The sequence below is a fragment of the Loxodonta africana genome, chromosome 2 (assembly GCF_030014295.1).
Source record: "Loxodonta africana isolate mLoxAfr1 chromosome 2, mLoxAfr1.hap2, whole genome shotgun sequence".
In the NCBI taxonomy this organism is placed as follows: Eukaryota; Metazoa; Chordata; class Mammalia; order Proboscidea; family Elephantidae; genus Loxodonta; species Loxodonta africana.
Window position 1 is genome coordinate 20,391,456 of NC_087343.1, and position 14,231 is coordinate 20,405,686.

A 14,231-nucleotide genomic window follows, 5' to 3' on the forward strand; every position below is an offset into this window, starting at 1 on the left:
CACACTTCTAGCCTCCTGGACTGTATGAGATAGTACAATTCTGTTCTTCAAAGCCACCCACTTGAGGTATTTCTGTTTCAGCGATACTGAGAGAAACTACGACACCACTCAATGAGGGACTTTATTCAATTGTTTGAGACTGTATCATGTGAGCTGGCCTTGGTTTTGTGTCCTGACTAAATTGCAAGCTTCAAGGGTAGAGACCAAAACCAAAACCCATTGTCGCTGAGTCAATTCCGCCTCATAGAGACCCTATAGGACAGAGTAGAACTGCCCCCACAGAGTTTCCAAAGAGCTAGGGAAAATGCTGTAAATCTCTTCCAAATCCCCCTCAACACACACTGACAAATTCAGGGAAGGAGCTTTCTAAATAAATTCTTGCTGGTTATTAGAGGAACATGGCATCAGGATTGGAGGCCAAAGTTTATTAGTGGCTACCAGGGGCTGGACACTTCACTGTGCTCATGAGGAACCTGTACATAGGTCAAGAGGCAGTTGTTTGAACAGAACAAGGGGATACTGCGTGGTTTAAAGTTAGGAAAGGGGTGCATCAGGGTTGTCTCCTTTCACCATACCTATTCAACCTGTATGCTGAGCAAATAACTCGAGAAGCTGGACTGTATGAAGAAGAACGGGGCATGAGAATTAGAGGCAAGACTCATTAAGAACCTGCGCGATACAGACCTTACTTGCTGAAAGCGAAGAGGACTTGAAGCATTTATTGAGGAAGATCAAAGACCACAGTCTTCAGTGTAGATTATACTTCAACATAAAAAAACAAAAATCCTCACAACTGGACCAATAAATATCATGATAAATGAAGAAAAGATTGAAGTTGTAAAGGATTTCATTTTACTTGGATCCACAATCAATGCCCATGGGAACAGGGGTCAGGAAATCAAATGACATGTTGGATTGGGCAATTCTGCTGCAAAAGACCTCTTTAAAGTGTTTAAAAAGCAAAGATGTCACTTTGAGGACTAAGGTGTGCCTAACTCAAGTCATGGTATTTTCAATTGCTTGATATGCATGTGAAAGCTGGACAATGAATAAGGAAAACAGAAGAAGACTTGATGCCTTTGAATTATGGTGTTGGCAAAGAATACAGAATACACCCTGGATTGCCGGAAGAACAAACAAGTATGTCTTGGAAGAAGTATAGCCAGAATGCTCCTTAGGAGCAAGGATGGCAAGACTTCATCTCATGTACTTTGGACGTGTTATTCGGAGGGACCAGTTCCTTATGCTTGGTAAATTAGAGGGACAGTGGATAAGAGGGAGACCCTTAGGAGATAGTGGCCGCAACTATGGGCTCAAGCATAACAAAGACTGTGAGGACGGCACAGGACCGATGGCGCAGTGTTTCGTCTGTTGTATACAGGGTCACTATGAGTCGGAAGTGACTTGAGGGCACCGAACAACGTCATCAGGTTTAACAACATCACGGAAAGGAAAAAAAAAAAAACTTCTAAAAAGAGTCTGCTTTTTAAGCCCTGGGATAGTTTTCTCCCTCTAAGTGACTTACTGTTTCTTGATTATTGATAAGATACAATAAGAACTTAGGGCTTTTCTTTAATGTCTGAGAGTGTGAGTTGTAAAATACCTACAAGAGACATATACCAGTAAAGAAATTTAATGGCTTATCAACATTCATGGAACTATCTCTAATACTTATGGCATTTGTTTAATAAACATTTACTGTACAACAACCATGCCTGGCAATGTCCTTGGTTCAAAGAAGACAAAATAAGTAAGTCCTTGACAAACCTAGCAAGGAAATTGTTATGTAAACAAATTGGTACTAGAGAGCGTTGAGTACTTATTAATAAAAACTCAGGCGTGACACAGTGGGCAAGAGGAAGTTTGTCCGTGAGGAGGTTCTGGGATGGGAAGAGAAGGATATAGCATGTCCTGCAGGCATCTCTAAAACAGACTACATCCACTTTCACAGAACCGTGTAGCACATTACCTTTTCAGAAGAACATATGGAAAACATTTTAATCTAAAGACTTAGTGTAAACCAGGCTCGGCAAGTCAAAAGGCTACAATGTGATTGAATTTCTCTAGACAGGGCTGTTAGAAAACATTTGGCAAACATTAGGTCAATCTGGCAAAAATAACACTTTCACAGTGTAAAAAAAAAAAAAAGGCCAATAAGCATACTTTTTTTTTTTTAATGCTGAGGAAAATTAAACATTAAACCTAAAGATATCTAACTCCTCCTCTTTCCTAATTCTTCCCTCTGAGTCTAGGGTAGGTAAGTTGGAACCTGGACACTAAGGGTACCTTCAGTTTCAGTGAGCATCAACTAGCTATTTTACGGGTTGTTATGATTATCACTCATAACCACAAATGTCTCGGCAGAGTTAAGTATAATAGCTAATTAACAAAAGTTAGTAAATTTTGATTGCCTTTTTTTAACTATAAAATTTGAACTTGACAAAAAAAGACGCACAAGTGGTTGCCTCCAGTTTACTAAACAGACTTGCAAACAGCCAGATAAAAAAGAGATACAATCTGCAGCCCAATCAAACCTACCAGATAATGTGATATCCATACTTTAATGTCAAAAGGAGTCCCTGGGCAGTGTGAACAATTCACTGGTTAGCTTGGCTGCTAACCAAAAGATTAGAGGTTTGAGTCCTCCCAGAGGCACCTCAGAAGAAAAGCCTGGTGATCTACTTCCAAAAAATTGGCCACTGAAAACCCTGTGGAGCCCAGTTCTACTCTTCTACACATAGGGTCACCATGAGCTGGAATCAACAGCAACTGGGTTGAATGTTAAAAAGCGATTATTATAGAGCTGATGTTTAAGTATTATTTTATAAAATAGACCCAAGTAAGAGCTGACAGAAAAAATTGTTCACAACTTCTTTTTATGGACATTTCTCTACTGGATTCAAAACAACAAATGGAAATCACACAAATAAAAAAGACAGCTCCATTGCAACCAACTACTCCCCCAGCATGGACTCCAGGGCCAGAAAAAGAGAATCCATTCAAGAGGGAAAATCAAGAAAAAGAGAAAGAAGGTCAAGCTCAGGTACTCAAAAAAAAAAAAAAAACCATTGCCGTCAAGTCGATTCTGACTCATAGAGACCCCCTAGGGCAGAGTAGAACTGCCCCATTGGGTTTCCAAGGCTGTAATCTTTACAGAAGCAGGCTGCCACATCTTTCTCCACAGAGCAGCTGCTGGGTTCGAACTGCCGACCTTTTGGTTAGCCACTGAGCACTTAACACTACCGTGAGGCCAGGTACACTTGTCTGCAAATCAATATTTCAGGAAGTCAAACAACTCCACAGGACTTCTTTATGTAACAGAACACTTATGGACAGAATACAAGAGAATGCATTTATTAGAAGGAAGAAAGAAAGGTTAAATTACGTCGATGTACAGAAGGCCCTTCCATGTAAAGTCAATTCCCTTTTATAAAATCAAGGCAATAAAACACACAAGAACATGATTCACTGAACCAAGTTTCTAATCTGACAAGACATGTGAAAGCATAGTTTTAACTTTATTAGAGGCTTTCAAGGAGCTTTGTTTGGTAGCGCAGTGGTTAAGAACCTGGCTGCTAACCAAAAGGTTGGCAGTTGGAATCCACCAGCCGCTCTTTGGAAACAGAGGCATTCAAAAGTCAGGAAATCATCTTTGGAAATGAAAATAAACGTTCACTCAAACTTGCTGGTTTTTTCAAGGAATGAAGAGTGGGAGACTTACATATATTTGATTCCTCTGGTATCGCTGGAATAAGTTATACATGATGGAGCCTCCATGAAGCTCTGTCAAGGTCGCCATGTCATCCACGCCCTCTTCATTGGTGGGGTGCATGGTGGTCACCTTCTGGTGCGTAATCGTGCTCTGTTTGTAAGTGAATACCTGAAGGGGGAAATGAATTCAGTAGCTTAGTTACCAGCAATCAAAAGTTTTCCTAGTGGTTCCCCAAATTGCTGATACAATTTCAACAAAAAGATACTGAATTAGGCAGTAAAAATACAGCACAAAGAGCTTTTTCATTTTCTTTGTGCTGCTTATATGTATATTTTTAAAGGAATCAATTATTTGGATAATTGCTATTACATGTTCCTAAAAGACATGAGTTCAAGTACTAACCACCCCTTGGAAATCACAGAAACTATAAATTTAATTTCACTTCTCTGTGTATTTCTCCGATTGATATAAACCGATAACAGTTAAGAAAATGGCTCTAGTTTTTAGACAGTGATTTGGTTTCACTATGTTTCATGTTGGATCATATTAGATCATAGGCTGTAGTTCAAAGCTTCATAATAAAGTCCTTCCATTTAAAAAAAAAAAAATTTAAATAAGTATTATATAAACTCGCCATAAGGTAGTAGATCTGTTCAAAGACTTGAACACATCAGGAATGTTTGGAAAATATCCTTGGACAGTATTGCCTCTCAACGGAGGTACAGAGCGTTCATGTCATCTTTTGGCAAAACAGTTCTGCTCTTCCATTTAAAACAACATCAGTTTTCTTGTTTGTCTGACATTCTGTCTTCCTTAAAATCCCAAAAACCATTTATGAGGTGCTCCATACACAACAGAGCATGTATATGAGACAACTCCAATTTTGTAGAATTGATTACTGAATTTAACATATATTAGTAAAATACACTCAGTGCTTTTTTTTTTTTTTAATCACAGTTGATTGGGTCTAGAATTAACCATGTCAAGTGAAGCTCCTCCTGCTGGGTGCACAAAGCTTGGCTAGCTTTACCTACAAACTCCTGTAAGTGTAAATAACTTAACAGCAGCTAAAAACAAGCACGATTCCATATTTATTCAATCGGTAATGGGTAGTTTTTATACTTGTACCACAATCATCCTTAAAATTAAAAATAAATAAATAAAAACACCAAGATGTACAAAGCAAGGACCTAAATAACATGGAAAATGTAGTCTTCACATGCACACACACACACACCAGCTTTCTGGAATGATATTTGCAGAAATTTCTGAGCGGCAATTCTATTCTTATCTGCCACTTGCCTGCATGGCAACCAGTAATATGTTATTGCAAGAGAGAACGATACTGCTAAGAAAAGCAAAAGGGCCAGCCCAATGGTTTTCACCGGCCGTTAAAAATGTCCATGGGTCTTTTCTCTGGAGAAAATTAAAACTTCAGCAGTAGCATTTCTGCCACATGAACCACAAGGGTTGGTTAAATCGGTCCTGAAACACTGCTCCAGACCAGGGCAGGGACCCACCCTTCTCTTCTGAGGGTCAGCCATCTCCCCAGCTGCTTCCTGAGCTCAGACATCCGCGAGGAGAGCTGCCACCTTGTTCCAACGTGGCCGACTGCACCACGTGTGCCCCCGCAGGGCAGGGCAGAGGCCTGGGGTCTCCAGGCAGTCAGGACGGGTGCACCTGGTCCAGGGTGACCCGGTATAAAACAGTCAGACACAGACCTTTCTTTTTCCTTAATTTTTCTGAATTGCGGTGAAATTCACATAACATGCAATCAAGCATCTTAAAGTGTGCCATTTGGTAGCATTTAGTGTGCTCACGATGTTGTGGAACCACCACCTCTATCTAATTCCAGAACATTCCATCACCTCAGAAGAATGCCCATTAGGTAATCACCCCCCATTCTCCCTTCCCTCAGCCCTTGCAACCACAAATCTGCTTTGTTTCTGAGCATTTGCCTATTTTGGGTATTCCATACAAAAGGAACCATACAACACGTGACCTTTTGTGTCTGACTTCCTTTCCTTAGCATGTTTTCAAGGTTCATCCATGTTGCAGCATGTATCAGTACTTCATTTTTACGGCTGAATAATATTTCATGGTACATAGAGTGAAACCTGTGAGAGCCAGAACATGACAGGGCTGCCATGTTTTTCCAGGTCTCACAAGTTTTCTGCCTTTGACAGGGTGAAATCTGACCACTTTTCTATAGCTTGTTTTACTGCAAAACACTTTAGTTATCCTTTTCTGACAGGTTTCTGCCTTACACAGGGTCCAGCTTTTGCAGATTTTACTGTATATACAAAAAAAAAAAAAAAAAAACCAGAACATCAAATCCACTGTCCTCGAGTTGATTCTGACTCTTAGTAACCCCACAGGACAGAGCAGAAGTGCCCCATAAGGTTTCTAAGGAGCGGCTGGTAGATTCAAACTGCTGAACCTTTTGGTTGGCAGCCAAGCTCTTAACCACTGCGCCACCAGGGCTCCTTCACGGTATATGCCATTTGTTTATCCATTCATCTGCTGATGGACATTTGCGTTGTTTCCACCTTTTGATGATTGTGAATGATGCTGCTATAAACATCCGTGTACACTTTCTATGAGGACATCTGTTTTCATTTCTCTTGAATATATATACCCAGGAGTAGAATTGCTGGGTCATATGGTAATTCTATGTTTCAGGCCCTTCATTTCAAGTCATAAACACATTGGAAGAAAGTTAAAAAACAGAAGACTTAAACCAAGACTAAAAGTAGCCTTGGGGCAACCTGGAAAATGCCAGAAGTTAAACAACTGAGACTCTCTGCCCTTCCCCAGGTGGCGAGATTCGTAGGATGCCAATCCAGGCACGTTTTTTGGAAACATTACAACTGGGCAGGGTCTTTGGGTCTTCTACATAAAGTGACTGTGTGGGTGTGGCAGAAACAGGACTTGTCTGGCCAGCTAAACTTCTGGCCCACCTAGGAGGTCAAAGAAGTGCCCTGGATCACCGTGTGACTCCCAGCACAAACCTGCAGGATCTTGCCTTGCTCTGCCTGCTCAGAGCTCCTGCAACACAACTGGAAGGCTGTTACTCAACTCCCTCTCAGAAATTTTCTTCAAGGAAAGAAGATGGGCATCTAAGCCAGCACCAGTATCTCTTGCTCACCCCCCTGCAAATTCACCATCAGAAAGTCCTTCCCAACATGAAAACAAAGAACTTCTTCTGCTGAGAATTCCAGAATTTGAGGATAGATCATTTATCCTAATAATTTAGAACATTAAAACTGGTGTCTATTTTTAACATTCGTTCTGTTTTTGGAAATATTCATGCACATACTCTATAACACTCAACACAAAAAAATCAAACCCAGTGCCGTCAAGTCAATTCCGACTCATAGCAACCCTATAGCAACCCTATGAGTCTATAACATTTAGACGCTAAAAAAATAAAACAATACCGACTAAACATTTAAGTCCTGTATTAACATTTTATTGTCTTTTTTTAATGCAATGGGAACAGCAAGACAATGCATGAGCCCAAATACAGAACTCAGAGGTGCACCAAGCAGACCATCAGCAAATAGTCACTAAAAACATGGCTGTTGTTAGCTGCTGTCAAGTCAGCTCCAACTCATGGCAACCTTATATACAGCAGAAGGAAACGTTGCCTGGTCCTGCATCATCTTCATCATCACTGGCATATTTAAGCCCAGTGTTGTGGCCATTGTGTCAATCCATCTCATTGAGGGTTTCCCTGTGTTTGCTGGCCCTCTACTTTACCAACCACGATGTTCATTTCTAACTATTGGTCTTTCCTGATGTGTCCAAAGTAAGCAAACAAAGTCTTGCCATGTTCACTTCTAAAGAACATTCTGGTTGTATTTCTTCCAAGATTGATTTATTCATTCTTCTAACAGTCCATGGTATATTCAATATTCTTCGTCAACACAACAATCTGAATGCCTCAATTCTTCTTCTTTCTTCTTTTTTCACTGTCCAGCTTTCACATGCACATGAGGTGATTGAAAAGACTATGGCTTGAGTCAGGTGCACCTTAGTGATCAAAGTGACATCTTTGCTTTTTAAAATTTTAAAGAAATCTGGCAGCTGATTTGTGCAACGCAAATGTTAATTTGATTTCTTGACTGCTACTTCCACAGGCTTTGATTGTTGCACAGTGATTTATTCACTGGATAAGGTGGCTATCAACTGTAAATACAGGGCCCCACTTCCATACCTTTGGCTTCTTCATATATTTTCAAAAGCACATTATATACAAAATTTGCCCACTCCAGGAGTGAGAAAATAAAGAGAACTACAACTATTCCATCAAACGACCTCAGGGAGAGAGAATCATGATGGAAGGAAGGTAATCAATCATTCCATAAGTAGAACAGAAGAAAGATAGAAACATCAGGTCAAGGGGTAGGATTCCGGATGCTTCAAAGAAAAGAAGTAAATCAGGAGAGATAAACGAGTACATCAAGGAAAGGCAAGGATACCCATTCATTTGGGGATGGGCTAGAATCTGCAAAGGCAGCAGATTCTTCAGGACAGTGCTAAACACTAAGTGCTAAGTAAAACCAAAACACAACCATTGCTGTTGAGTCAATCTGGACTCACAGCAACCCTATAGGATGGAGTAGAACTGCCCCATAGGATTTCCTAGGCTGAAATCTTTAGAGAAGCAGACTGTCACATCTTTCGCTCCTGGAGTGGCTGGTGGGTTCAAACAATGGGCCTTTCAGTCAGCAGCCAAACACTTAACCGCTGCACCACCAGGGCTCCTTGTATACACATGTATACATACCTACACACACATATACACACACGCATATACAAAGTGTTGCAGACAGTGATGAATGTCTATACAGAAATACATATGAGGGCAAGGAGGTTGAGGAATACTAAGGTTTTTTTTTTTAAATATCTGGTGGTGCAGTGCAATGGATCTTTTTTTGTGGCCTTTTTCGCCATGGCCTTGTAACTCCACCCAGGTGATTGGGCAGGACTGTGCAGATACGGTAATTGTAACCCACCAAAGGCACCAGTCAGTTTCTGCCATCCCCTGGGCTTGAGGTAAGCCATCCCAGAGGCAGGGAGGAGAGGATCCCACCACCACCAAGGAAGGACAGCCAGGAGCGGAGAATGCATCCTTTGTACCCAGCGTCCCTGGACTGAGAAGCTCCTGGACCCAAGAGACAGAGGGTGAGTTGTAACCCTGAAGACGGCGAGAAGTGGTGGTAGGAAACGCTGGCAGGAGACCGAGGAGTGGACTTCCCAGGCCACAGAGCGAGAAAGCTGAATGCCTCGGGGCCAAAGCTTATTGGAAGAGTGGGGTGCCTGTGGACATTTATTGGCAGAGCTAAAAGACCTTTGTAACACTTGCCTGAGCACAGCAGAGCCTAGGGCCAGGGAGAGGGACATGCCTGTGAGCACAGCTGAAAAGAGGTTGTCCTGATGGAAGAACTGTATCCTGGGTGTTCCTGAGCCTGAACTATAACCTGTTACTTCCCTAATAAACCCATAAACCCGTTGCTGTTGATTGCGACTCATAGCGACCCTATAGGACTGAGTTGAACTGCCCCATAGGGTTTCAAAGGAGCACCTGGCGGATTCAAACTGCCAATGTTTTGGTTAGCAGCCATAGCTCTTAACCACTATGCCACCAGGGTTTCCCTGCAATAAATCCAGTCGTGAGTATCGTCTGTGAGTTCTGTGTGGCCACTGCAATGAATTATCGAACCCAGCACAGAAATAGTGCAGTGGGAGGGAAGGCTGGTGTCAGAATTGATAAAGATGGCTGCGAGAGATGGCATGTCTGACCTTAGACTGTTGATTCTCCTTCCCCTAGTGAAGACAGAAGTCAGGCACCACCACATGGATAGGGTAACATCAGAGTAGAAACTCTAAGGAAGGGAGGAGCTGGATAAGTCTCTGCATTTTAGTCTGTTAATGTATTATTAGTTGAATAAAAACCTAAATTAATTTAGAAAGATTTCAAAAGGATAATAAAACCTTCAATCTTGTTCAAGAATTTTTAAGGAGAAGTCTCTTGAATTATTCAAAGTAATTTCAATGTACAACAGTTAACAGGGTATTAAAATTAAGCAAGATTATTCTCAAGCCACAAAAGCAAGAAATTCTAAGTTTAAAGAATGGAATTCTTTTTTACAGGACTTTTCAAGAAGAAACAACAGCCACAAAATGGTAACAAAATGGATCCTAAAAACCCAACTCAGAATAAATTGAGTTACTCCAACGGGCCATAGAAGAAGAAAAGTGGTAATTTAAGAAATGGAGCAAAATATGGGAGACTAATAAGACAGGAAATCAACTTAGAGAAAATGGGGCCTCAGAACAAATAGCTCCTGTTATAGAAATACAAACCACTGGTCACAAGATGGACTGGATTAAGCATGGGAGCAGAACAAAGGAAATCAACCAGCACGATTAGAAAAACATCTCAGAGGGGCCTGCCCAATTCTGGGTCCAGTGGCATGAAAATGAAAAGGCATGCAGTCAATTAATTAGATACAAAAACAACTGAGGCATTTCCATCACCTTTTATCTTTAACCATATAAGAGAACATTATTACAAAAAACCCTACCATCCTTATAGTTTCTCTAGTACAGAGTAGTATATACAGATTTCTTTTACTGAAAGGAGGAGCCCTGGTGGTGCAGTGGTTAAAGCACTTGGCTGTTAACAGAAAGATCAACAGTTCGAACCCACTGGCCGTTCCAGGGGAGAGAGATGTGGTTTTCTGCTTCCATAAAGATTTATAGCCTTGGAAACCCTATGGGGTAGTTCTACTCTGTCCTATAGAGTCACTATGAGTCAGAATTGATTTGATGGCAATGGGTTTGGTTTCAGTTTTTTATTGAAAGTCGTAAGTAATCCCCAGTTATAAAACCTAACTTTTCCAACTCATTGTCTTGAACCTAAAGAAAACCTAGTGCCGTCGAGTTGATTCCGACTCATAGCGACCCTACAGGACAGAGCAGAACTGCCCCGTAGCGTTTCCGAGGAGCCCCCATTGTCTTGAAGAGAACTAAAAAAGAAAAAATGCAAACATGTGTTCTGACCAAGAGATGGGACGAAGGTGTTCTCAAACTTGGCAATCCAAAGTTAGCCTGGAATTTCCTCTAAAAGCAGTGGTTCTCACCCAGGGACAATTATGTCCCCCTTCCCCCCAAGGGACATCTGGCGATGTCTGGCATTTTTGGTTGTCATGAATGGGAAGACAGGGAGAAGGTGCCAAGTAGGTAGAGGCCAGGGATACTGCCAACCATATTCTACATACAGAACTGTTCCAAAGGAAAGAATCATGCAGCCCAAATATTATTATCTAAATCAGCCCAAATATTATTATCCAGCCCAACATGCCAAAAGCTCCAAGGTTGAGAAATCGTGGCTGGAAAAATCCCTTGATGTGCCAATCAACCAGATGCCTATGTAGATACTGGAAAATATGACTGTAAGCAAAACTTGTCATAAAAGCAAGGCTTTTAAGAATCAAGCAAATAAAAATATTGACTAAAGATCAGTAAAAAAATGCAGCATGACAATATTATGCAACTTAGTTTTTTTATTTTTTCTTTATTTGATCCAAGTTAAAAATTTTTTTTTTTTTTTAAGATGGGTGATGGTGATTTGCAGGCATTGGGGTCTGCTTATATTATCATTATTGTTTCCTAATTGTACTGCATTACGGTCAGGGAAAAAAGGGGCCCTGGTGGCACGACAGTTAAGTGCTGAGCTGCTAACAGAAACGTTGGCGATGTGAACCCACCCAGTGGCTCTGTGCGAGAAAGACCTGGCCATCTGCTCCTGTAAAGTTTACAGCCTAGAAAACCCTATGGGGCAGTTCTACTCTGTCACATGGGATCGCCGTGAATCAGAATTGACTCCATGTCACCTACCAACAACAACAACATGGTCAGGGAATAGGGTCCACATTCCTTCTGAGAATTTATTGAAATGTTTTTTGGGACCTAACAGATGGATAGTTTTTTGGAAAATGTCCCATGGTATCTGGACAATAACAATAATACTTGGCATTTATTATGCTCTTGGCAGACAGAATACAAAGGACTTGGGCAGTGTGGTGCCCCTCTGACAACATGGGTAATATACACACAAAGCTGGACAATCCCTGCTCCCTTCCTGGCTGGCCCAGGGCTCTTGCACCTGCTGTCCACGTGTCTGGGCCTCTCCTTCACGAGGTGTCAGCCCAAATAGTACGCTCTCAGAAGGCATCAGTTGTCTTACTTAAAGGACACCCTGCCACTTTATTCTATCATGTGTGTTCTCTTCACAGGTCCTTATGACTGTTCATAACTGCTATCCATTATCTTACTTATTAACTACTGTCTCACCCCCACTCTGGACCCTTCTGCTCAGTACCTTTCAAACTCTTCTGACCACAGCCTACAGTAAGAAACGCATGTTAAACTGGGACCTACTACACATATACAGAGGTATGTGCCTGTAAAGTTTCCCAATACTCACCATCGCTATGTTCAATGTACCCTAATATTTTCTATCGCATTTCTTTTAAATGCCAGCTGTGAGCCTCTAAATTGATTTTGGTCTCCCTCTGCTCTTACATACTGCAAACCACACTTCGAAAACACTAGTCCATGAGGGCAGAAATGACGTCTATCTAGGTGCCCAGTGCTCAGCCTTGGTGACTCAAAAAACTCTGAAAAGTTGTCATGGCCCTCAAAATGGGTACAATACACAAGATGGGCAGAGTGATATAATGATAAAAACATGGCGTTAGGATCACATATACCTGGAAGCCTGGTGGGACAATGGTTAAGCGTGCAGCTGCTAACTGAAAGGCCGGCAGTTCAAACTCAGCAAAGATGAAAAAATTGAAGATTTCTGCCAACTTCTGCAGTCTAAAATTGATGAAACATGCAATCAAGATGCATTGATAATTACTGATGACTGGAATGTGAAAGTTGGAAACAAAGAAGGATCACCATCATTACCACCCACTGCTGAGTCAATCCCGACTCACAGTAACCCTACAGGACAGAGTAGAACGGCCCCACAGGCTTTCTAAGGAGTGGCTGGTGGATTCGAACTACCAACCTTTTGGTTAGCAGCCATATCTCTTAACCATCACGCTACCAGGGTTTCCATCAGTAGTTAGAAAAGATAGCCTTGGTGAGAGAAATGGTGTCAGAGAATGCAACGTAGAAGTTTGTAAGACTAATGACCTATTAAGTGCTACAGCTTCTAACCAAAAGGTTGGGAGTCTGAATCCGCCAGGTGCTCCTTGGAAACTCTATGGGGCAGTTCTACTCTGTCCTATAGGGTCGCTATGAGTCGGAATTGACTCGACGGCAGTGGGTTTAATGACCTATTCATTGCAAATAGTTATTTTCGACACCATAAATGACAACTGTGTACGTGGACCTCACCAGACAGAATACACAGGAATCAAAGCGACTACACCTGTGGAAAGAGACGGTAGAAAAGCTCAAAATCATTAGTCAGAACAAGACCAGGGGCCACATGAGGAAAAGACCGTCCGTTGCTCACAAGCAAGTTCAAGTTGAAGCTGAAGAAAATTAAAACAAGTGCACGAGGGCCAAAGCATGACCTTGAATTTATCTCACCTGAATTTAAAGACCATCCCAAGAACAGATTTGATGTATTGGACACTAATGACTGAAGATCAGACGAGTTGTGGAAGGACATCAAGGACATCATACATGAAGAATGCAAAGGTCATTAAAAAGGAAAGACAGACCAAAATGGATGTTAGAAGAGACTCTGAAACTTGCTCTTGAATGTAGCGTAGCTGATATTAATAATGCCCTGGTGGCGTAGTGGTTAAGTGTCATGGCTGCCAACCAAAAGGTCGGCAGTTCGAATCTACCAAGTGCTCCTTGGAAACTCTGTGGGGCAATTCTACCCTGTCCTATAGGGTCACTATGAGTCGGAATCAACTCGACGAAATGGATTTTCTTTTTTTAATGCAGAATTAGCGTAACACTAAAAACATAATGTAGGTAAAAGTCACAGCAATTAGCACCCAATTAGAGTGCAACAGAAGTGGCACAGTGGTTAAGAGCTATGGCTCCTAACAAAAAAGTCAGCAGTTCGAACCCCCACCAGCTATTCTTTGGAAACCCTATGGGGCAGTTCTACTCTGCCCTATCAGGTCACTGAGTTGCAATTGGCTCAATGACAATGGGTTTGGTATTTTTTTGTATTTTTGTTTGTTTGTTTTGAAGAATAGCTATTCCTATCAGAGGGGCATAATGCAAGGAACAATGTAGAATATTCTATAGGGAAATTATCAAGAGTCTTAGTATCAGAGCTCTGGTAGCACAGTGGTTAAGAAAGCTTGGCTGCTAACCAAAAGGCTGGCAGTAAGAATCTACTAGCCGCTACTTGGAAACCATATGGGGCAGTTCTACTCTGTCCTATAGGGTCGCCATGAATCGGAATCCACTGGATGGCAATGGGTTTTTTTTTTTCAGTAGGGAGTGCAGAGGGAGGAGGCCAGCCTCC

The 14,231-nt window shown here is 41.6% G+C and overlaps 1 protein-coding gene across 1 annotated transcript in view; it reads right to left on the minus strand.

Annotated features, from left to right (window-relative positions):
* Positions 1 to 14,231, minus strand: part of MYO10 (myosin X) — a 282,989-nt gene that overhangs the window by 161,933 nt on the left and 106,825 nt on the right. The window contains exon 3 of the mRNA XM_003407874.3: positions 3,722 to 3,880. Within this exon, the coding sequence (XP_003407922.3) occupies positions 3,722 to 3,880 (159 nt within the window). The remainder of the gene's footprint in view (positions 1 to 3,721; positions 3,881 to 14,231) is intronic.